Source organism: Mustelus asterias, chromosome 13 (genome assembly GCF_964213995.1).
Source record: "Mustelus asterias chromosome 13, sMusAst1.hap1.1, whole genome shotgun sequence".
Classification (NCBI taxonomy): Eukaryota; Metazoa; Chordata; class Chondrichthyes; order Carcharhiniformes; family Triakidae; genus Mustelus; species Mustelus asterias.
In genome coordinates, this window is record NC_135813.1 from 106,158,197 (window position 1) to 106,182,219 (window position 24,023).

The 24,023-nt window shown below is 46.0% G+C and overlaps 1 protein-coding gene across 3 annotated transcripts in view; it reads right to left on the reverse strand.

The window, feature by feature from the left end:
* cux2b (cut-like homeobox 2b) overlaps positions 1 to 24,023 on the reverse strand; it is a 350,318-nt gene that overhangs the window by 2,839 nt on the left and 323,456 nt on the right. For 2 of the 3 annotated variants that reach the window (XM_078227450.1, XM_078227451.1), the window contains 3 exons: positions 21,588 to 21,863; positions 15,781 to 15,969; positions 1,646 to 1,919 (listed from right to left, as the gene is read on the reverse strand). In XM_078227450.1, coding sequence (XP_078083576.1) covers positions 1,646 to 1,919; positions 15,781 to 15,969; positions 21,588 to 21,863 — 739 coding nt within the window. The remainder of the gene's footprint in view (positions 1 to 1,645; positions 1,920 to 15,780; positions 15,970 to 21,587; positions 21,864 to 24,023) is intronic. The other variant, XM_078227452.1, reaches the window with a different exon arrangement.

Below are 24,023 nucleotides of genomic sequence, written 5' to 3' on the forward strand. Positions count from 1 at the left end.
ATACGTTGGTCTTCAAATACACAACCAGAATTTTAGAGACTTGCTAACATTCAAATTCATTCTGCAAAAGCTTCCAATGAAAGCTAATTTAAATTCTCATCACACAGTCACCTGAAGATCAGAATATGGCACAAACTTCAAAGGTAACAGTAACATTTCTGCCGGTTGCACACTATTACAAGTTACTTATCCTACATCATAAAGGAATATTTGTGTCTCCAGAACGGGGCATGTTACGAGGTATATTAAAATACAGAGGTGAATGTTCCAGAGGTTTGGGATACTAGCAAGGTTTTTTTTTGTACTTTTCGGGAAACAAGGCAAGCACTGCTCACAATTTTCTGTCCATTAATTTTCATGGAGGTCTGGTTCACTGATGTCCTTTCGGGATGAAAATCTGCCAGCCTTACCCGGTCTGGCCTACATCTGACTCCAGATCCACAGCAATGTGTTCCTCAATTTTAACTGCCCTGTGAAATGGTTCAGCAGGCCACTCAACTCGAGGGCAATAAGGGATGAGCAACAAATACTGGCCCAGCCAATGGCACCCACATCCCACATGAAAAAAAAACAGAAAACGAGGTTGGAATTGGAGATTCCGATCAAAGGAGATAAGGGAATGATAGAGAGGTTGTCCATCAATAACTATCACGTAAAAAGCTCGCCGACTCCTAACTTTGCCTCAGTGAGGATTTCTCAGTGGGATTGGTTGAAAAGCTTCGCTGCTTCTTCCGCAGATTCCGGTTTGAAACAGATAAGTACAAGTCAGTGCTCTATAGCTGGTGAGAACTTTCTGGGCAGTTGTGAGTGAGGAGGACAGTGATTGCTATTCCATGTCTGCTGACTGCAAAATCTGGGCCATATCTGTCCCAACTTACCTTTCCTCTTTTCAATAAGAAGTTTCACAGCACCAGGTTAAAGTCCAACAGGTTTATTTGGAATCACGAGCTTTCGGAGCGCTGCCCCTTCATCGGGTGAGTCCCCTGATGAAAGAGCAGTGCTCCAAAAGCTGGTGACTCCAAACAGACCTGTTGGACTTTAACCTGATGTTGTGAGGCTTCTTACTGGGTCCACCCCAGTCCAACGCCGATATCTCCACATCATCTTTTCAATCAGTTCTTGGGTCTCTACCCTGGTCTTTCAATTTTATAAAGGATATTTATCTTCAGGAGTAATAGCACTCTACCTCGAGTAAGGCAGAACATTCAAGAAAATTTAATGTTTGTTCTTTAAAAACTCTTTTCTAACATTGAGCAGGATTGCGAGCCCAGCATTCCCCCCCCCCCCCCCCCCCCCCCCCACCCCGAGGAGATCAACGGTTCACTTCAGGGCCGCATTTCTTCATTTGTATTTTCTTTTCGGGAATACTGGATCCATAATTCAAAGTTCACTTTGATTATTATTACAAGCAGGTACGCAACACAGTGTGGGAACATGCCCCAAGAGCTACAAGTGATATTTATTGTACGTACACACAAGGGCAGTATTAAAAAAAATAGCACTGGGATCTCAAGCCAAATTAAACGTTTCAGCGGATAAACAAAATAGAAATCGGAGGAAGCTTAGTTATAATTTGCAAAGCTTGTTGAAGGTATACAAACGGACCATGCAAACTTGTTTAAAAACTTGTTGTCACCGTACTAACCTGTAGTTATGGAACCAGTTGATGACCGTGTTTGTCTTGCGGTTCAGTTGAGAGGCCAGGGCCTCGATGGTTTGCTGGGAAGGATATGGCTCTAACTGATAGGCTTTCTTCAGGGCCTCTTTCTCCTCAGGAGCAAGCACCACCCTGGGCTTTTTAACCTGGTAATGGTGGAACACTTGGTGCTGTAAGCCGGGGCTGGCAGATTCTGACTGGGTGCTGGGAGAGTCGCTGTCAGATCCACCGTTTATTAATCCATATCTGCGCTTCAGATATGCTGAGGAAAAGTCAACAAAGAACGAGAATGAGTCCAATTATTGTCCCGCCCCCTCCCCCGGCATTCACTTCCTCCCCCCTCCTGATCATTCCCCACTGTGATTGACCCCTCCCCCGATCAGCTCCCCCAACCTCCCCTTGCTGGTCATAGAAGCACTACAATGCAGAAGGAGGCCATTCGACTCATCGAGCCTGCACCCACAACAGGCCCACCCAGGCTCTATCCCTGTAACCGCATGTATTTACCCTGCTAACCCCCCTTTACACTAAAGGGGCAAATTATCATAGCCGCACATCTTTGGACTGTGGGAGGAAACCAGAGCACCCGGAGGAAACCTACGCAGACACGGGGAGAACGTGCAAACTCCACACAGACAGCGACCCAAGCCGGGAATCGAACCCGGGTCCCTGGAGCTGTATCTCTGCCATACCATCAATTGTCATGTTGCAATCTGAAATCCAATAATGATTGGCTGTCAGTCTGCCTGTGGGTCCCCAGCAAATGCCCACAGCTCACTGAATAATCAGAGGTCCCTCAGGCTAAGCCTCTTGGGGGCGCAGTCATCATTCTAGGTCACTCCGCTTTACAATAAGGTGGAGGTAGGCCAGGCGGCGAACATTTTATTGGTACGGCCACTGATGCAATATGTAAAATCCTGTTTCATAGAATCCCTACAGTGCAGAAGGAGGCCATTTGGCCCATCAAGCTTGCACTGACCACAATCCCACCCAGGCCCTATCCCCCTAACTCCACATATTTATCCTGCTAATCCCCCTGACACTAAGGGGCAATTTACCATGGCCAGTCTACCTAACCCGCATATCTTTGGACTGTGGGAGGAAATCGGAGCGCCCGGAGGAAACCCATGCAGACACGGAGAGAACGTGCAAACTCCACACAGACAGTGACCCGATCTGGAATTGAACCCATGTCACTGGCAGCAGTGCTAACCACTGTGCCACCTTTGAACCACATTCCTGGACCTGTGCTGGTATTTTGTGGTTCAGCTGGAAAAGAATGGCAATGGTAGTCAAATGGAACGATGTGTTTGTTTCCATTTGTTCATGGGGTGTGAGTGTTTTTGGCTAGTCCAGTATTTATTGCTCATCCTGAATTGCCTGAAAGAAGGTGGTGGCGAATCACCAGGATGCTGCCTGGGATGGAATATTTAAGTTATGAAGAGAGGTTGGATAGGCTTGGGTTCATTTGGTTGGAGCAGAGAAGACTGAGGGGCGACCTGATCGCAGTGTACAAGATTATGAGAGACATGGACAGAGTGGATAAGGAGCAGCTGTTCCCCTTAGTTGAAGGGTCAGTCACGAGGGACACAGGTTCAAGGTGAGGGGCAGGAGGTTTAGGGGGGGATGAGAGGAGAAACTTTTTTACCCAGAGTGTGGTGATGGTTTGGACTGGTCTAGGAAGGTGAATTTGATTTGATTTATTATTGTCACATGTATTAACATACAGTGAAAAGTATTGTTTCTTGCGCAATATACAGACAAAACATACCGTTCATAGAGAAGGAAAGGAGAGAGTACAGAATGTAGTGTTACAGTCATGGCTAGGGTGTAGAGAAAGATCAACTTAATGCAGGTTCATTCAAAAGTCTGACAGCAGCAGGGAAGAAGCTGTTCTCGAGTCGGTTGGTACGTGACCTCAGACTTTTTTATCTTTTTCCCGACGGAAGAAGGTAGAAGAAAGAATGTCCAGGGTGCGTGGGGTCCTTAATTATGCTGGCTGCTTTTCCCCGAGGCAGCGGGAAGTGTAGACAGAGTCAATGGATGGGAGGCTGGTTTGCGTGATGGATTGGGCTACATTCAGCAAGACCTGAAAAACATTTATGCTTCGGCTGTTAAATAGTAGGTAACATTCACACCACACAGATGGGTGGTGGAGGCGGGAGGCCTCACAGTCTTTAAAAAGTACCTGGGTGAACACTTGGCATGTCATAACATTCAGGGCTATGGGCCAAGTGCTGGTAGGTGGGATTAGGTGGGAGTTCAGGTGTTTCTAATGTGTCAGTGCAGGCTTGATGGGACAAAGGGTCTCTTCTGCACTGTACGATTCTATGATCTTGACTTGCTGCGGTCCATGTGGTGTAGGTACATCCACATTGCTGTTAGGGAGGATGTTGCAAGATTTTGATCCAGCAACAGCAAAGGAACAACACTTTGGGCTGGAATTTTACCATCCCGCCCACCGCGGGAATCGCAGCGGGCGAGGGGCGGAGCACAGAAAGGTCCGGTGACCTCGGGCGGGATTTTACGGTTTTGGGACGAGCGTGGGTGTAAACTCCCAGCCATAGTTTCCAAATCAGGGGGGTGTGGGACTTGAAGGGGAACTTGCAGGTGGTGATTTCCCCATGCACCTGCTGCCCTGTCCTTCTAGATGATAGAGGTCGTGCGTTTGGAAGATGTTGTCAAAGGAGTCTTGGAGGAGTTACTGCAGTGCAACCTGTAGGTGGTACACACTGCTACCACTGTGCATCAGTGTGGAAGGAGTGAATGATTAATGTGATGGATGGGGGTGACAACCAAGCAGGCTGCTTTGTCCTGGGTGGTGTTCAACTTCTTGTTGGAGCTGCACTCATCGAGACAAGTGGAGAATATTCCGTCAACTCCTGACCTGTGCCTTATAAATAGTAGGAGGACTTTAGGAGTCAGGCGACGATTTATCCACCACAAGATAGCCAGCCTCTGAGCTGCTCTTGTAGGCACAGTATTTATGTGGCTGAGCTAGTTAAGTTTCTTGGCAATGGCAGCTCCCCACGACGTCGATGATGCAGGGTTTAAAATAGTAATGTTATTGGATGTCATGGAGAAGTGGTTAGATTCTCTGATTGGAGATGAACATTGCTAGGCATTTGGGTGGTGTGAATGTTACCTACTATTTATCAGCTTGAGCATGAATGTTTTCCAGGTCTTGCTGCCTCTCACTAAGGAACTGATTCCTTCACTATATGAGAGTTATGAATTCAACAGAACACAGTAGAATCATCAGCGAACATTCTTCCTTTTGTCCTTATGTTGGAGGGAAAATCATTGGTGAAGCAATTGAAGGTGGTTGAGTCTAGGACAAAACCCTGAGGAACTCCTGCAGAGATGTCCAGGGGGCCTCTGACAACCACAACCATCTTCCTTTCTGCTCGGTAAGGCTCCAGCCAGTGGAGAATTTACCCTCGATTCCCATTGTCTTCAAGTATGTGAGGGATACTTCATGCCAGAATGAGTTAAATGTGGCCTTGACGTCAAAGGCAGTCTCTCTCACCTAACCTCTGGAATTCAACTCTTTTGTCCATGGTTGGATCAAGTCTGTAATGAGGTCTGGAGCTGAGTGATGCTGGTGAAGCATTAGTAAACAGGTTATTGGAGAGTAAGTATTGCCCAATAACACTGTTGCTGACACTGACACCCTCCATTACTTTGCTGATGATTGAGAATAGAGTGATGGGTGATAATTGGTTGTGTTGGACTTATCCTGCCTTTGGTGGACAGGACATATCTGGGCAATTTTCCACATTGTCAGGTAGATGTCAATGTTACAGCTGTAGAGGAATAGCTTTGGTTAGAAGCACAGCCAGCTCGGGTGCAAAAAGACATCAGTATTACAGCCAGGATGTTGTCAGGGCTCTTGGCCTTGCTGAGACCACTGCCTTCAGCCATCATTTGTAAGGAATGGAAAGGCAGCGGCGTTCAGGGTAGGAGTAAAGTGTGGTTGAGTGGCGGCAGCTGGACTGGAGAGGTGAGTGATGGCAGAGAAAGATGGAATCTAGAGTTCTCTGGATCTGAAAATGTTGCTGAAAAATGCAGTGAGTTTATGTGGCTTGAGATCTGTAAGTATTCGTGAGGCTTTTCCCATTCCTCTGTATAGGGTTACAGGAATAGGGCCTGGGTGGGATTGTGATCGGTGCAGACTCGATGGGCCGAATGGCCTCCTTCCGCACTGTAGGGATTCTATGATTCTATTCTCTCTTTCTCTGCTCACTCTTACCCTTCTGATCTCATCCCATTTCTCTCCACATGCCCCCACTCTCCCACCTTCCTCAGAACGACTTTACTTGCAATATCTCTTTGTCTTTCTCACCAATACCAGATACATCTTCCTGATCTGTCTCTCACCTCCTCTCAAATCCTACTTCCCATCTCTCTCGCGGTTCGGGTACAAGGTAATTAGTATGCAGCTGGGAGTGGCTGAGGAAATAGGCAAGTAGCACCAGACAGAACGGGGGAACCATGATCTTAAACCCTGGTGTCAGGAGCAGAGTGGGGCACAGAATGAGAGTGAAGACTGAGTGACAAGACCATGAAGGTTAGGACTTGGTCATTACTGAGGTTTTAGTGGGGATTGCTGGTCAGCAAGGCAAGAAAGAGAAGGCATTTTCATTTCATGAGGGAAACAACACCTTAATTCAGAGTCAGGAAGAATAGGTGTTACCATTACAGCCTCATCTTGTTCCCAATGAACTGGGGGAACAAACCAATTTAAGGTGATTAACAAAATCTAAAAGGACTAATGCCCTTTAGCGAAGGAAATCTGCCGTCCTTACCCGGTCTGGCCTACATGTGCCTCCAGAGCCACAGCAATGTGGTTGAAACTCAACTGCCCTCGGGCAACTAGGGATGGGCAATAAATGCTGGCCAGCCAGAGATGCCCATGTCCCACAAATAAAAAAAAGAATTTTTAAAAAACCAGAGGCGACATGAGATAAACCTTTTATAAGCTGTGAGTAGTTAGGATCTGGAATGCGCTGCTTGAGCACGAGATAGAGATAGATTCAATCTCAGCTTTCAAAAGAGAATTGAATATTTACCTGAAGAGAACAAAATTTCAGGGCTACGAGGAAAAGGCAGAGGAGTGGGACTAGCTCTTACAGAGAGCTGGTACAGACACAATGGGCTGAATGGCCTCTTTCTGGACAGTAACTATTCCATGATTCCATTCTATAAAAGCATCACCAATTCAAAGATTTTTATGCACACAAACGCTGGAAAATGTGCCCCAGTGTTGCTCCTGGTGAATCAGATGTTATAATGGTGCAAGGGAAAGAGCTATTGAGGCGGAGGAATAGGTCTATCAACAAGAGGCTGTCTGCCCCCTACAGACAAAGGCAAGTGCTTTTGAAACCTGCAGGAATTTTTTTCCCTGGATAAACGTAGACAAATAAATTTGACCTTGACACTGTCCACATTTATCAGAGGAAGTTGCTTATATCAGAAAAAACATTTGCCATAACCACGGGAGTCAATTACCTCAAACTTAGGCCAACAAGCCGGTTGGAACATTTCAATCCCACGTACTTACCAATGTAGCAGGAGTGCCAGCCACGGTTCAGTTGGCAGCACCCTCTTGAGTCATAAGATTCGGGGTTCAGCTCCCACTCCAGGGTTAGAGCATGAAGACCAAGGCTAACACTCCAACAGTGAGCACATCACTTCAGTACTGAGAGAATGCTACACTGTCAAAGGAGCGGGCCGCAATTCTCCCATCCCGCGGCGCTAATTTTTTTGTGCAATGGGCCGGGAGATTGGCCGATTTGCGGGGTTCGCGCGAGAGTTCTCACCCCGCTTGCGTCTCCCAGTGCCGGATTTCCGGTGGCATCTGCGCCACGCCAGAAATCGGCAGGGAGGCGCAAAGACAACTTACGTGATCATTTAGATATAATTTAAATACAATGGGCAGGCCCAGGACTGAAGTCTCCCACCGCGCCACTGAGTTTCACTCCAGCGGGGATTATAGCAGCTCCCCACTTTCGGGAGGTAGCAGCCCGACCCCGTTGGAGTAAAGGGGGGGGGGCAATCGGGATCCCTCAGAGAGTTGGGTGGCAGGGGGTGCTCCCCCTTGGGCATGGGCACCAGGCAGTGCCAGCCAATGCCCCTGGCACTGCCCAAGGGGCGAAGTGCCAATGCCCAGGGGGCACCTTGGCACTGCCCATCGGCGTGAGGCAGCGCAAAGGGGGTGGACAGATGGGGTTGGGGCCGTGGGGCCAATCAGTGAGGGTGGGCCCACAGCCACTCTGCACAGAGATTGGTGGGGAAGCAGGGAGGCCAGCGATTGGGGTGGGCTGTGGGGGGGGGGAATCAACCTGGGAGGCCGTCAGCCTGCTTGGGTGGGATGGGGGGGGGCGGGGGGTCAACACTGCAAGTGAAGGGGGGTTACTGTCATGGGAGGGGGGATTTGGAGATCATGGCTGGCTGGGAGGGGGGGGGGGCAGGACAGGGCATGGTTTGGCGGGTGCAGCAATCGGGCCGTGGATGTGGGGGGGAGGGGAGGGGAGAGCCAACATTGCGGGAGTTGCGGGGCTGCCCAGCGGTCAAGAAGCCATTAGTGCGGGGCCACGGCGCATGCGCTGATCTCAGGACTGACAGATAGGCGCACGCGCAATAGCCCGCTGAGTGCAGTGTGGGGAAGATTCTTCTCTGAACTCCCAACTGAAAAAAAACAGCGTGAATTACTCCAGTTTGGCACACAAATTTGGCACTTTGGCACGGTTTTTCAGGTGAAGCGTGAAACCGGGGCCCTATCTGCCCTCTCGGGTGGATGTAAAAGATGTCATGACGCTATTTCTGACAAGACCAGGGGAGCTCTCCCCCAATGTCCTCTCAATCAACATCACAAATAACGAACGACCTGGTCATTAGCGCGTTGCAGTTTGTGCTGCGTGCATATTGGCTGCTGTGCTTCCAACATTGCAACAGCGACTACACATCAAAAGTACTTCACTGGTTGCAAAGTGCTTCAAGACATCTAGCGGCCATGATAAGCACCGTAAGTACAGGTCTTTCTTTCTATTTTTCAGGATTCCTCTTTTGCCAAAATCACAGCAAAGAAACCCGTTTTAACCGATCTGAAATGACACTAAGTGATGGGTATTTCCATTGAGTGATAAAGGAACTGAAGCCAGGGGTTGCTTTTGTTTAATAGCGTGTGAGACAGAGGATAGGTATGGTTGGAAACAACAGCTTTATATTACGTTGCTGGGTTTTACCTGTAGAAGAAATAAAACTCTTGTGGGAACCACAGACACCCAGTGTCCGGGGCCGCCAGTGTCACTCTATTGTACTGTGTTTTCGCCACTTAATCATTTAAAAAGCCCAGTGTACAAAACTCAATCAACAATTACACTCCAAATCCTCTGGAGGGTGCCTGGGACTAATGTTTCTTGCAATATCCTATAATGGTTTTATTGCCCACTGCTGCCAGATGACGAATACCAATGCACCTGCTATAATTGTGGCATAGTCATTTCAAATAGTAGCTTCATTAAATATGGAGAGAAGCTCTTTATTACCCATTCGCCTAAGACCTGGAACTCCTAACCTAAACCAAAATCCAATAACAAAGAAAACTTTTTGGTTGGCTCTTTTCTTATTTATATCTTTCATTATTTGTCAAATATCCAGCAGTTAATGTATTTATGCAAAAACCTTGGGTAAAATATTTTTGGTTGAGGAGTTTTATTGACATATTTGATAAATAGCTAGTCTTGAATTCAATTACACATGTACTGTAGATGTCAGCAACTATGCTGGGAATGGGAGAAGTCTTGTTTTCATATCTTCAACTAAGAGCCATGGGTCTGGCAACCTCTGAAATCAAGGCTCAAGCTTCTTGCGTGAACACAGGCCTCTGAGGAACTCAATCGTTGGGAGACTTGTCTGACACTGAAATTGTGGGTAAGTTTAATCATTTCCATATCAATTTCTAAGGACTTCTTGATGTTACAAACATTGTTTTCAGTACTAACGATTTTCTTTAAGCTAGTGAGAATTCAAGATTGTTTGCTGATTGGTATGTTTTCCAACTGTTCAGTTCCAATTTTACAGAATATGAAACTTGACCCTAATTGAACATCAGATGTGATGCACAAAGACAAGTGATTTGCAAGGTTTCTGTATAGATGGAGATATAAGATCTGCTTCTCTGAGATATTAACCACATCTATAATAAATTACATTTGCTCTGTGGGGGGAACCTGTTTCATTGGAAACTGATAAGTAGCAGTAATGAACATTTGCCAAGGATAAGGATACTTTGCCAAAAAATTACTGTTATTTTGTAGGGAGCACATGACCCTTAGATTGGGCAATTTGGCCCCTCTCTGTGAACTGTGCAAAATGCCTTGGAGGTATATCAAACTGAGGAGGGAACCAAGGAAGAGGAGAGAGAGAGAAAGGAAGAGAGAAATATAACATAATTGAATTTATTTTTTTTAAAAAGGACCAGATTTATTTTGTTTTGTTCATAGAAAAGGCCCTTGCTAACCACAAACATCTGCAAGAATTAGCAGCTAATCTTCAACTTAGCATTGGAGCAGGAAACCAGTGTGCTGGGTTGGGGGTTTGTTATTGAAGCCACCCTATTCTCCTATCCATTGAAATGAATTTTGCACTCCAGTAAGTTGAAAATTAGCCCCAAAGATTCTAACTTCTAACATCAATAAGTCAGAGGTGAAGTGAAAGGCAGGTCGAAATACCCACATCGGGGCTGATTTTCCAGCCCTCAGTGTAAAGCTCACACCACAGAACTTAACGCTCTGTTTATGCCGACATTCAGGTCTCCAACCTTGAAATTGGCAGCCAGCCATATTCCAAACACAAGTGGGATCACCATTAGTCCATGTAAACGGGGCCTATAATGATGATACTACTTTGAAGCTGCTTTTTGAATCCTAACAGATAGTCACCCCAATGTGTTTGCTCTGCCCGTGGTAAAAAAAACCATCTTTTATGACCGCAGGACATCTCAGAGTGCTTTACAGCGAATAAAGTGCTTTAGTGAATGCAAGAGACGAGAGAGGGGAAATCGAGAGAGAGAGAGAGAGAGGGGAAATCGAGAGAGAGAGAGAGAGAGAGGGGAAATCGAGAGAGAGAGAGAGAGGGGAAATTGAGAGAGGGGAAATTGAGAGAGGGGAAATTGAGAGAGGGGAAATCGAGAGAGAGGGGGGAAATTGAGAGAGAGAGAGAGGGGAAATCGAGAGAGAGAGAGAGAGAGGGGAAATCGAGAGAGAGAGAGAGGGGAAATCGAGAGAGAGAGAGGGGAAATTGAGAGAGAGAAAGGGGAAATCGAGAGAGATTAAGAGAGAGAGAGGGGGTAATCGAGGGAGAAAGGGGTAATCGAGAGAGAGAGGGCAAATTGAGCGAGAGAGGAAAAGCGAGAGAGAGGGAGAAAAGCGAGAGAGAGAAAATGCAAGAGAGAGGAGAGTGAGGGACAAAAGCGAAAGATGAGTGAAAGAGAGAGCGGGGAATTAAAGAGTGAGGGATGAGAGAGCAAGATTAACTGCAAGATGGACAGAGACAGACAGAGGGGAGACTTCACATTAATGCTCATTCAATCGACGGCACAATGGCACAGTGGTTGGCACTGCTGCCACACAGTGCCAAGGATCTGGGTTCAATTCCAGGCTGGGGTCATTGTCTGTGCGGAGTTTGCACTTTCTCCCCGTGAGTTTCCTCCGGGTGCTCCGGTTTCCTCCCACAGTCCAAAGATGTGCAGATTAGGTGGATTGGCTAAATTGCCCCTTAGTGTCCAAAGATATGTACAAATTAGTGGGGTAAATGCTTGGGGATACGGGGATAAGGTAGAGGGGAGGGTCTGGGTAAGATATTCTGTCATCAAGTCGGTGCAGGCTCGAATGGCCTTCTTCTGCGCTGTTAGGGGTTCTGCGATTCTATTCTCAGAAAAATCAATTGAACTTTGAAACCAACTGTTAAGTATTGATCGGGAAATTCAACAAAAAGAAAAGTAATGAGGTGCTACATTCATCAGGTGCTAAAGTCAAGCCTGGTGCAGGTTTATTTAGGGGATGTTGCACATCCAAGGTCCAAGATGGAAGTCCCCCAAAAACTCACGAGCCCCTCTGCTTACGTCACTAACTCCCATGACATTCTACCAGCAGAGATGCAAACACTTTAGATACATAACACCAACAAATTGCCACCCCCCCACCCCACTCCCCTGAAACCCTCCCCACCCCCCCGCCCCACTCCCCCCAACCCTCCCCACACCCCCACTCCCCTCAACCCCCACCACCCCTGCCCCCCATTCCCCTCCCCACTCCCTCCTCCCCCCAACCCGCCCCCCCACCCCTCCCCACCCCCCCCACCCCTCCCTACCCCCCCCACCCCACTCCCCCAACCCTCCTCAACCCCCACCCCACTCCCCCAACCCTCCCCAACCCCCACCCCACTCCCGCAACCCTCCCCAATCCCCACCCCACTCCTCCAACCCTCCCCAACCCCCACCCCACTCCCCCAACCCTCCCCAACCCCCACCCCACTCCCCCAACCCTCCCCAACCCCCACCCCCCCAACCCCCTCCCCCAACCGGCCCCACCCCCCCACCCACACCCCCAACCCTCCCCACCACCCCCATCCGCTTCCCCAACCCTCCCCACCCCCTCCATCCACTCCCCCAACCCTCCCCACCCCCCCACCCACTCCCCCAACGCTCCCCACCCCCCCATCCACTCTCCCAACCCTCCCCCCCCATCCACTCCCCCAGCCCTCCCCACCCCCCCACCCACTCCCCCAACCCTCCCCACCCACTCCCCCAACCCTCCCCACCCCCCCACCCACTCCCCCAACCCTCCCCACACACTCCCCCAACCCTCCCCACCCCCCCACCCACTCCCCCAACCCTCCCCACCCCCCCACCCACTCCCCCCATTCCCCTCAACCCCCCGCCCCCCCATTCCCCTCCCCACCCCTCTCCCCCCAACCCCCCCTCCCCCTCCAAACCCCCCACCCCCACCTCCTCCCGCCCCAACATCCTTGGGTGACAGTTTGAAAAGTCGACTGCTAATTCCTACCGGCTGTAAGAAAAAACTTCTAATTGCAAACACCTGTGAGGCATTATGAAAAAAAAGGACAGCATTTCTTCATTTGAGGTTGATTAAATTATTTAAAAAAACAAATGAATCGAATTAGCAAACACAGCCTAAGCGAGGGAAACGGATAAGAAAGGGTTTGCCAAATTTTCCCTGCAGCCTCATCTCAAGTACAGCCTTCAGCCCTTGGCCTTTCTTTGCCAAGGCAGGTCAAGCCTCACGAAAGAAAAAATATAGCGAGAAGAGAGGACCCAGGGAGAAGTCAAAAAAGAATTAGGAAGCAAGGTAGGATAAAGGGAAGGAAAAGGAAGAACGAAAAGACAAGAGGAGCAAGGCGCAGAACATCAGGTAAGAGAAATTCTCTGGAGACCGTGCACAATTCCAGAGGAAAACAACACGTGCTATTAAATAAACCCCAATATCCTGCAGTTCAAATCACCCAGTAAAAGGACAATCTAACCCCAAACATATTCACTGATCAGAGAAACCTGCAAAGATACTCACCGAAAACTGACTCATAAATACGGAATCCATTGACTCAAACAGCAACTAAACATTTAAAAACACTCAGGATACCAGTAACTCAGTTGAAGTTTGATGCAGAAATTTAGTAAAATCTTTTCCTCCTTTTGTTATTATTCTCCCCTCCCTTCTTCTCCGTGAGGCATTGACTCCTTGGTGGGTGTGGATGGTGCCAGACATCATCCAGAATGGAGGAGAAATCAGGCGCTGGAACTCTGGCTGATTTTCCTCTTTAAGACAGTCAGACTTCATAGAATCATAGAATCCTAAAGTACAGGAGGCCATTCGGCCCATCAAATCTGCACCAACCACAATCCCACCCAGGTCCTATTCCCGTAACCCCTCATATTTATCCTGCTAATCCCCCTGACACTAGGGGCAATTTAGCACGACCAATCCACCTAACCTGCACATCTTTGGAGTGTGGGAGGAAACCGGAGCACCCGGAGGAAACCCACGCAGACACGGGGAGAATGTGCAAACTTCACACAGACAATGACCCGATGCCAGAATTGAACCTGGGCTTGCATTTACATAGCATCTTTCTTGACCAGTGGATGTCTCGAAGCACTTACAGCCAATGAAGTACTTTTAAAAATGTAGTCACTGTTGTGATGCAAGAAATGTAGAAGGCAGTTTGTGCACAGCAAGCCCCATGATAATGACTAGATATTCCGTTTTTACTTAGTTGTTGATAACTATGTCCAAGGATACTGGGGATAGTACTCCTTCGGAATAATGCCATGGGATATTTTGCATCCATCTGGGAGGGCAGAAGGGGCCTCTCCCTAAAGCGGGGCTAATACTAATTTCTTGGCAATTCCCAGCTAACACAGCACAATGTGAAGATTCCACTTGAGACAAACTTCAGTGGAGTTGGCCTTTCTGCTATCAATAACCTCTCAATGCACTACTGCCTTGTAACGCATTGCTAGCCCATGTTTTGATTCTTTTATATGGCTGATTGATTTGCATTTTTTCTAGGTTTAGTCATACAGAAGATACAGTTCATACGTAGAAAATAAATTTCCAGCTATAAACCCCAAAACCACCAGCTCCCCTCAGCCAAGAAAGCCCAATTAAAATTTCAAGTACTGAAATGTATTAAAAAATAACAGCTACCAGAAGCAGTGAAAATCTCCATAGAATCCCTACAGAGCAGAAGGAGACCATTCAGCCCATCGAGTCTGTACTGACAACAATCCCACCACAAATATTTACCTTGCTAGGCGGCACGGTGGTACAGTGGTTAGCACTGCTGCCTCACAGCGCCAGGGACCCGGGTTCAATTCCGGCCTTAGGTCACTGTCTGCGTGGAATCTACACGTTCTCCCGTGTTTGCATGGGTTTCCACCACGTGCTCTGGTATCCTCCCACAGCCCAAAAGACGTGCTGGTTAGGTGCATTGATCATGCTAAATTCTCCCTCAGTTCTACCCGAACAGGCGCCAGAGTGTGGCGACTAGTGGATTTTCATAGTAACTGCATTGCAGTGTTAATGTAAACCTACTTGTGACACTAATAAATAAACTTTAAAAGAAACTAAGGGGCAATTTAGCATGGTCAATCCATTTAACCTGCAGATCTTTGGACTGTGGTAGGAAACCAGAGCGCCTGGAGGAAACCCACGCAGACACGGGGAGAATGTGCAAACTCCACACAGTCACCCAAGGCTGGAATTGAACTCGGGTCCCTGGAGCTGTGAGGCACCAGTGTTAACCTCTGTGCCACCGTTGGAGGGACTTCTTTGTCCTGGAGAAATCAAGTACAAGGCAAAAAAAATGAGGACTTTGAGGGGGCTTTTGGAGCCTAAGCAACCAGAAACAATAGCTTCAAACTCAATCCAGAACAGACTGAAAGGACATAAGAGATGCAAACTCAACCATTTGCACGTGCGTCCCTCTGGTGAGCGACAGAAATTGAAAAGCCTATCAACCTCTTCCACATGTTGAAATGGGAAATCCACAATCCAACACGTTTGTTCAATGCCGAGGTGCAGCCATGCAAAGAAGTGTGGAGGGGAAGACACTGTGGAATCTTTACTGACTGACAACTTCAGGTAAGCTGCACGGATTGACTTACTGCATTGCAATGTGGCAACATTGCACATCTGCAGTAAGGACTAAACAGCCTACATTTTCCTGTCCCGCTGACTACGGGACTCGTCACGGGTGCAATGGAAAATTTGATGGGACCAGCAAAAGATCCATTGATTTGGGTGGGAGTTGCTGATCCCCCGGTGGGTGGGACTGGAAAATCCCACACCAGGAATGGGAATGCATTACCATATGGGCATTTGAGAGAGTTCATGTGAGCCCAAGTAATACAAATTGGGTTGAAATGCCAAATGGGAAAAAGAATACATCCAAATTGGCTCTAACCAGCTCTGGAATTAGTTCCTGAATGGATTCTCGTTACACTATGTGTTTAGAAATAAAGACAGAAAAAGTAGTCTTGAGACTTGAACTCGCTCCTCCGTGTACAAAGTTAAATTTAGTTTCTGGAATCAGTTTACCTTTTTTCTCTATTTTCTTCATGTCTCTCAATTTCTCCACATTGAAAGGATCATTTAACCACAGTTGCATGCGGACAAATGGTTCCCTCCCCTTCAGGCTAAGCTTGTGCCAGGGTTTAGGCCGAGAAAGTAAGTCTGAGACAGAGCCTTGGGTCAGTCCTAAAATGCTCTCTCCAAACAACCTTTGGCCTTTAGGAAAAACACACAGACAGCTTTAAATAACATTTCTAAAGAGAATTAAAGGTCAGTTAATTATAATATTAACAGTTACACAACCATTCGCAAAAAGGCATAACACATACTAAAAAATACACTGGATATATATATTAAATAAATCTGATTTCCAATACCATTGCTCAAGCTAAGTTGGAGGTTACACATATTTAATGGGCATTTTTTTAGGTTAGTTCATACAGAAGATACAGTTCATACGTAGAAAATAAATTTCTGGCTATAAACCCCAAAACCACTAGCTCCCCTCAACCAAGAAAGCCCGACTAAAATTCAAAGTACTGAAATGCAGTGAGAATCTCCATAGAATTCCTACAGTCTATATTGACACATTAGGACCACCTGATCTCCCACCTGATCCCATCTGCCAGCACTTGGCCCATAGCCCTGAATGTTATGACGTGCCAAGTGCTCATCAGGTACTTTTTAAAGGACGTGAGGCAACCCTCCTCTACCACCCTCCCAGGCAGCGCATTCCAGACCGTCACCACCCTCTGGGTAAAAAGGTTTTTCCTCACATCCTCCCTAAACTTCCTGCCCCGCACCTTGAACCTATGTCCCCTTGTGACTAACCCTTCAACTAAGGGGAACAGCTGCTCCTTATCCACTCTGTCCGTGTCCCTCATAATCTTGTGCACCTCGATCAGGTCATCAAGGAGTGTGGGAAATTGGCATCGAGGGAGAAGATCAGCCATGATCTAAATGAATGGAGGAGCAGGCTTGACGGACAGAGTGGGCAACTCCTGCTCCTTTGTCCCTAATTACTGAGGCATCAGATCATTTAAAGAGAACTTCTATTGTTTGGAAGCTGCCCCAAACCATCAGGAAAGACTGGCTTTCTTTCTGTTTATTTGATATGTGTGTGTGTATATAAAACGTTTTAAGAATATGACAGAGGCTTCTGTGTGGATGAAAAATGTCTGGAACATGATGGGAGTGCCACAAAACATATTTTTTACCAGCAAATCTTACATGGTGCTGCTCACCACACTGTTTTACAACATGAGGGGTATTATTAGAAAAGAGCGATGGGGAGAAGCAAATAGAATAGCCACACAAAGCTCTGCGTGCAATACTGAGGAACTTGATGAGGCCATTCTGTTTATATTATGGGCCTTTATAGCAAGCATCAAGATATAGATAATTTCAAGAAAAGATTGAACTAATTTACATTTCCCCTCTTGACCAAATAGCCGTGGCACAGTTACTTAGTCTTGCTAAGCAGAACTGATTTAATCGTATTTAAGCTCAGGGTCTTTCATCCAACACTTCCCTTCCAATATAACATTAACGTAAATGAATGCAGCTGCTGAAAGCATTTAGAATGCAGCCTGAAATACAACGATTAAACATTACGAAAATTCAAAGTGAAAAGTTCCATTTGGAACATGTAACATAAAACTTGGCAAACACGCCGCAAATTGTGTTTTTTAAAAAAAAAGACAGACAATTTATCTCAGTAAAACTTGGGAGCTCATAGCTTAAAAGCAAATCACTGCAGATGCTGGAATCTGAAACACAAACAGAAAATGCTCAAAAATTTCAGGAGGTCTGACAGCATCTGTGAAGAGAGAGCAGAGCTAACGTTTCAAGTCTGGATGACCCTTCATCAGAGTGACAGACTCGAACTGTTGGCTCTATTCTCTCTCCACAGATGCTGTCAGACCTCCTGAGATTTCCCAGCATTTTCTGAGCTCATAGCTTACCCCGTTTTAATGAAACAGTTGCTAAAAAACAGTGGTCTCTTCTGTCAACTCAGTCAATGCTTTTTCATCACTATACAGAGGGCTATAGAGGGGACAGAGGTTACAAACAGCAATCCTAGCCATGCTCCACAACTGCTCAGGCTTTCTGTCCACCATGGACATTGAGAAGCCATAGGTGCAGTTCTTCAATAAAAGGTTACTGTACACATGTTCAGTTAATTCCTTCTTCCAACGGCTTATTTTGTCACAGAACGTGTTTGCAACAGCCAATGCTCATTTTAATGGAGAAATGCGTTAAAGGGGCCAAATAATATTTTAAGCAGTTTGCACAATTTCTTAATTTTATTTCATCACTGGCTGTGGACAGACCTTTAATAATTCATTGCTTTTTCAACTTTATACCTGGCAATTTTCATTCCTTGTTGATTGGTGTGTTCCCTACTTGTGGACAAAAGACTTGAGCTGAAAGCTGATTAAATCAGAGCTGCCCAGTAAGATTAAGTACTCTGCCACAGATATTTGGTCAAGAGGGAAAATGCAAAATAGTTCAATCTTTTCTTAACATTATCGATTGCATGATGTTTGCTTTTAAAGCCCACAGCATAAACAGATGGGCATTGAAGATTTTCTCTCTATTGCATGCAGAGGTTTGTGTACGTGGCTATGGTTTTCCCAAGACAAATGTTGGACCAAATAGATGTAATAATGGCAAAAAGTGTATGTGAATAAAGATGGGATGACACAATACGCATTATATACTAGCAGTCTCCTGTCATGCTCCACATCTCAAGTTTCAAGTTTATTTATTAGTGTCACAAGTAGGCGTACATTAACACTACAATGAAATTACTGTGAAAATCCCCTAGTCGCCACACTCCAGCGCCTGTTCAGGTACACTGAGGGAGAATTCAGCATGGCTCAATGCACCTAACTGGTACCAACAACAGAAAAGGCTGGAAAATCTCAGCAGGTCTGACAGCATCGGTGGGGAGAGAATGGAACCAACGTTGAGTCTAGATGACCCTTCTAGATGAGCCTCTCTTAGCTCTGACGAAGGGTCATCCAGACTCGAAGCATTCGCTCTACTCTCTCCTCACAGATGCTGTCAAACCTGCTGAGGTTTTCCAGCATTTTCTGGGTTTGTTTCAGATTCCAGCATCCGCAGTATTTTGCTTTTATCACCTAACCAGCACGGCTTTTGGAGTGTGGGAGGAAACCGGAGCACCCGGAGGAAATCTACGCAGACACGGGGGGAACGTGGAGACTCCACACAGACAGTGACCCGAGGCTGGAATTGAACCCAGGTCCCTGGCGCTGCGAGGCAGCGGTCCTAAGCACTGAGCCACCGTGCTGCCCCATCAAGATACATTGTCTGCAGTGTCTTACAATAATAGGGATATCAACAAAAGTGTGAAGAAGAAAGTGTGACATGGAGTCCGTTTGACTGTTATGGAAAGCATGCATTGAGTCATAGTTTTCCAGCACAAAATGAGGCCCTTCGGTCCATCATGTCTGTGTCGACCATCAAGCACCTATCTATTCTAATCCCATTTTCCAGCAAGATCCACAAGACTTTCATTTAATTTTATTTATATCCATATACTGTGACTAAAGTGATTTCTCCCCAAAAATAACAAAAATTATTTTTCAAATGACAACTGTAACCACAAAACAGGAATTACACACAATTTTGACAATAGGAGTCCTCACTGCTTGGAAGTCAATTGGGCAGATAAAATTATGGTTCCATGAAACTTTCTGAAGTTAGATAAATACTGCTCAGCCTTGTTATTGAATCAGACTCTTGTCATTCAACAATTACACGGAAAAATTAACAATAGGAAGTTTCTCTCACTTATGCAAGATAATGACAGAGGTCACATTCTCGATAATTGTCTCTGATCCATTAGGCATTGAGCTAATCTGATCTGTTCCCAAATCAAAGAGATTTTCACCATATTTACCCCTATCTGAGTGGAGGACTGAGCAGATGGAGATCGACATAATTTGTTTTTTATTCAACTTTTGCTACAATCTTTGGTAAAGAAAGAACTTGCATTTATGAAGCGCCTTTCATGGCCGAGGGATATTATAAAGTGCTTCACAGCCAATGAAGTCTTTTTGAATTGTGACCACTGTTCTGAAGTGGGGAAAATGAAGCAGCCAGTTTTGTCTGCAAAGTTTCACAAATATCAATTAGAAAATGGCCAGACAATCTCTTTTTGCAATGTTGGCTGAGGGATACATATTGGCCAGGACACTGGAAGAACTCCCTTGCTCTACTTTGAGTAGTGCCATAGGATCTTATCTGCCATCTCAGGTGGGTGTGTGAGGCCTCAGTTTAATGTCACATAGAATTATAGAACAGTATTGCATAGACTGGGGCCACCTGGCCCATCAAGTCTGCGCTGACTCTTCAAAAAGCAATCCAATTAGTCCCACTTCGCAACTCCATCCCCACATCCCTACAGTGTTTTCTCCTTCAAGTATTTATCCTTTTTGAAGGCTACTATAGAATCTGCATCCATCACGCTCTCTGGCAGTGTATTCCAAATCCTAATCACTTGTTGAGTAAAACATATTTTCCTCATGTTGTCGCTGGTTCTTCTGCCAATTGCCTTAAGACCTACGCCCTCTGGTTATTGAGCAATTTTTATTCATTTGCGGGACATGGGCGTCGCTGGCTGGTCCAGCATTTATTGTCCATCCCCAGTTGCCCTTGGAAGGCAGTTGAGAGTCAATCACATTGCTGTGGCTCTGGAGTCACATGTAGGCCAGACCAGGTAAGGACGGCACATTTCCTTCTCTAAAAAGGGCGTTAGTGAACCAAATGGGTTTTTCCAACAATCGACAATGGTTTCATGGTCATCGGTAGATTCTTAATTCCAGGTATTTTTCCTTGAATTCAAATTCCACCATCTGTTGTGGCGGGATTCGAACCAGGATCCTCAGAACATTAATGTTTCTGGATTAATAGTTTAGTGATAATACCACTAGGCCATCGCCTGCCCATAATGTGAGCTTTCAGTCACTGGAACCACTTTCCCTTTATTCTACCTAAATCCTTCATGATTGTAAATACTCATATCAGACCTCCTCTCTGTTCTAAGAAGAACAATATCAGCACCTTCAGTCTATCCGTTTAACTATTAATCCTCACCCCCTGAACCATTCTAATAACGCCCTTCTGTACTCTTCCAAAGCCTTCATGTCTTTCCTAAGTAATGCTCAGAAATGGAAGACGGCACCTCTGACAGTGTGGCATCCCCTCCATCCTGAAATGTCAGTTTAGATAATGGCTCAAATCTCTGGACTGAGACTTGAAGCTATCAACTGACTCAGATAGAACACTGCCACTGAGCCAAGGCTAATATAATTTTTAATCATTCCCAAGCTGCATCCTGAGACTGAACCTCCGAGCTTGAAGAAGTTGTGCCAGCGAATTCAATCATTTTGCATTGAACTTCTGAATCAAATTGATGAACATAAATAAACTGGACACTAAAGGGGCTCCCCATTCTCCAATTTCCCTGACACCTATCAGCCAATTCTTATTAATTCCAAACTTTTCCCCTCAGAATCCTTGCTCTGCTTTAAACTTCAGTAGTAATCCTTCACGGGAACTTCAAGTACTTTGACACCAAGGTTTATATACGGTTGGATTTTCAAACTCCACACTTGCACTTCCTCGTTTCCTCAAAGTAGTCAAGGCTTAGAATAATGAAAATACTATTATTTCAGAATTTAAAAAATATTCTTTTCCATAAACTGGCATAATGAATATGACAATTCACCATACTTCACATAATAGAAAAATACAATTTTGCAGATAAGCTATATTATAATAGGTTATTGGGAAATATACCATACCCAAGTTGTTGTCTGTTAATACTTCTTTAACCTTCTTGGTGATGGCATAAGTGTCCAACTCGGAGGACATGGCTACCATTTCCTGGATGCCTGTAGGTGATTGGCCATTGGACAGGCTCTTACCACTCAGTGAGTGGGAAGCTGATTGGCTCTCTGGTTGCTGGTTCTCTTTAGTGCTTTCCAGAGTTGCGCTAACAGGTTCCTGCTGACTCTTCTCACAGTCAGTGGGGCTGGGCGGAGGTGATGGTGAATACCTGGCCGGGACTGTATTATTTGCTGTTTCAATTAAGTCAGAGAAAATAAAAGAATTATGTCAAACAAGTCAATCTCGACAAAATGTACGATGAAAGATATAACGATAAGCTTTTGCTTATATCTACTGAACCTTCTGTTCAAAAAATATCCATCACAATATATAGGCCTAGGAATTTAGGTACATCTATTCAGTAGTGTGAGGGGTGGCGGCACAAGTTACGATCCTTGCAATGAAATGCTGAGGTCCAAGGCTAGCCGGCACTGAGCCAATTATAATGGTGCCAACAAGGAGCACCACAAGACCATGGAGCTGCTACCGTCATAGTGGCCCACAGGTCTGTGGATCAGGAGTTTGTGATGTGGAGATGCCGGCATTGGACTGGATTGGACACAGTAAAAAAATCTCACAACACCAGGTTAAAGTCCAACAGGTTTATTTGGTAGCACAAGCTTTCGGAGCGCTGCTCCTAAATCAGGGAATTTGTGTTCAGGAGATTATGATTGGGAATTGAATGTGGGAGAGATCAGATTAGGTGTGGGATTTATCAGGAGGACTCCTGCTCCTCATGCGACTGTAACTATAGAACGGAATTGACCTTGTATGTTGTAGAATGATGAGTCCAAGAACTAGTTTTGCCTCGAGTGCAATCTGCACAGGCACTGGCTACCTCAAGGCAAACTAATCTCTAAATGGGGCTTCAACCAGGCGTTATGCCCCTTACTTTCATTTGCATTAAGCATTGTTTCTAGGACACCTATTTAACTTTCCCTATATGGTGGCTGGTGTATTGCCTCCTGCCACAATGTTAGGAGCTCAGCAGGTGTGTCAGTGGAGCTGATTTTACAAGTCAAGATTTTGTCTACTTTAAAAATTGGTGTGGGAGCGGCTGCTGTCTCACAACCTCTAGCGCTATTCATCTTTTAATCTTTTCTTTTTATCCTGATTCATGACCTGTAATTAATTGATCCAATATATATATAAAATCTGTGCAATGTTTGTGGAAGATCTTGGTTAGCCTTTTTGACTGGGGGAGCCAAATTAAATGGAAGGAATCATCATGTGACGCAGTCGGAGCTGACTTGGTTGGGGCCCGGTTGAGAATGGCAGCGTCGCTGGTGAGCAAGCCGGCTTCACGGGTTGATGGCGTCTAGATGAAGACAGCTTTTATGATCGAAAGCGTGGAAGATGTATTCTGCTCCGCGGCACGGGCTATGAGTGCTCACTGTGCAAGATATCTTACAAAGAATGAATAATGCGGAGATGAGAATCCTTTCAGTCAAGAGGGAGAATTCCTTGGTGAAGGCTCACTTTCGATCCTTGGAAATCTTACATCATGGTGTGTTGAACATCCGATTTAAGTTGAGAGGAGCTGGCCAGATGAGGATTGTCTGATGAGCCAGTCACCCCGGGAAGAGGAAGATCTGCGGTCAGATTCCCGGCTGATTTTGAGAACCTCGATGTGAGGGCTGGGCACCTCGAGTCCTGGTTGTTCCTCAATGATCCAGTCATGGCTCTGGCCTTTTCTAACTCCGTGGATGCAGTTCATCTTCAATCCTGAACTTTGCCCCCTTGTGATTTTACTCCTGATTATGTGATGTTGTCTTTTACCCTGCTAAGGGCATGTGTTGAGCACAGAGGCTTGGGATCTTTTTTCTTTTCCCTTGCCTGTAATCCTGTAAACACGGGATCACTATCTTTCATATCCTTGCCAATGGCTTTTCCGCTGGTGTACTTTGGCGTTGGGAGGGGTCAGGCACCTTGGTTCTCTGGTCAGGGCCCCTATTCTTTCTTGTCCAGGAATGCTCCAAATGAGTTGTATGTTTTAAAGGTCGTACGATACATATCAAGTTGTTTTATTTTTATTTGTTGTAATCCTTGCATTTGCACAGAAGGAGTGCATTCTTTTGCAATATACTTTGCTTTCATTATCGAAAAGTTGAGTAGTGCCACAGTAGGGTGGTGGACAGATGTAAAGGTGGTTGGTACGGCCGTAAGTCCTCATTTTAGGTGAGGAACGCCCTCCAGTAAAATTTCCCATTGCCTTGGAAAAGCAGCCAGCGTTACCAAGGATCCTGTGCACCCCAGACATACTCTCGTCCACCTTCATCCATCAGGAAAAAGATGTAAAAGTCCAAGGTCACGTACCAATGGACTCAAGAACAGCTTCTTCCCTGCTGCTG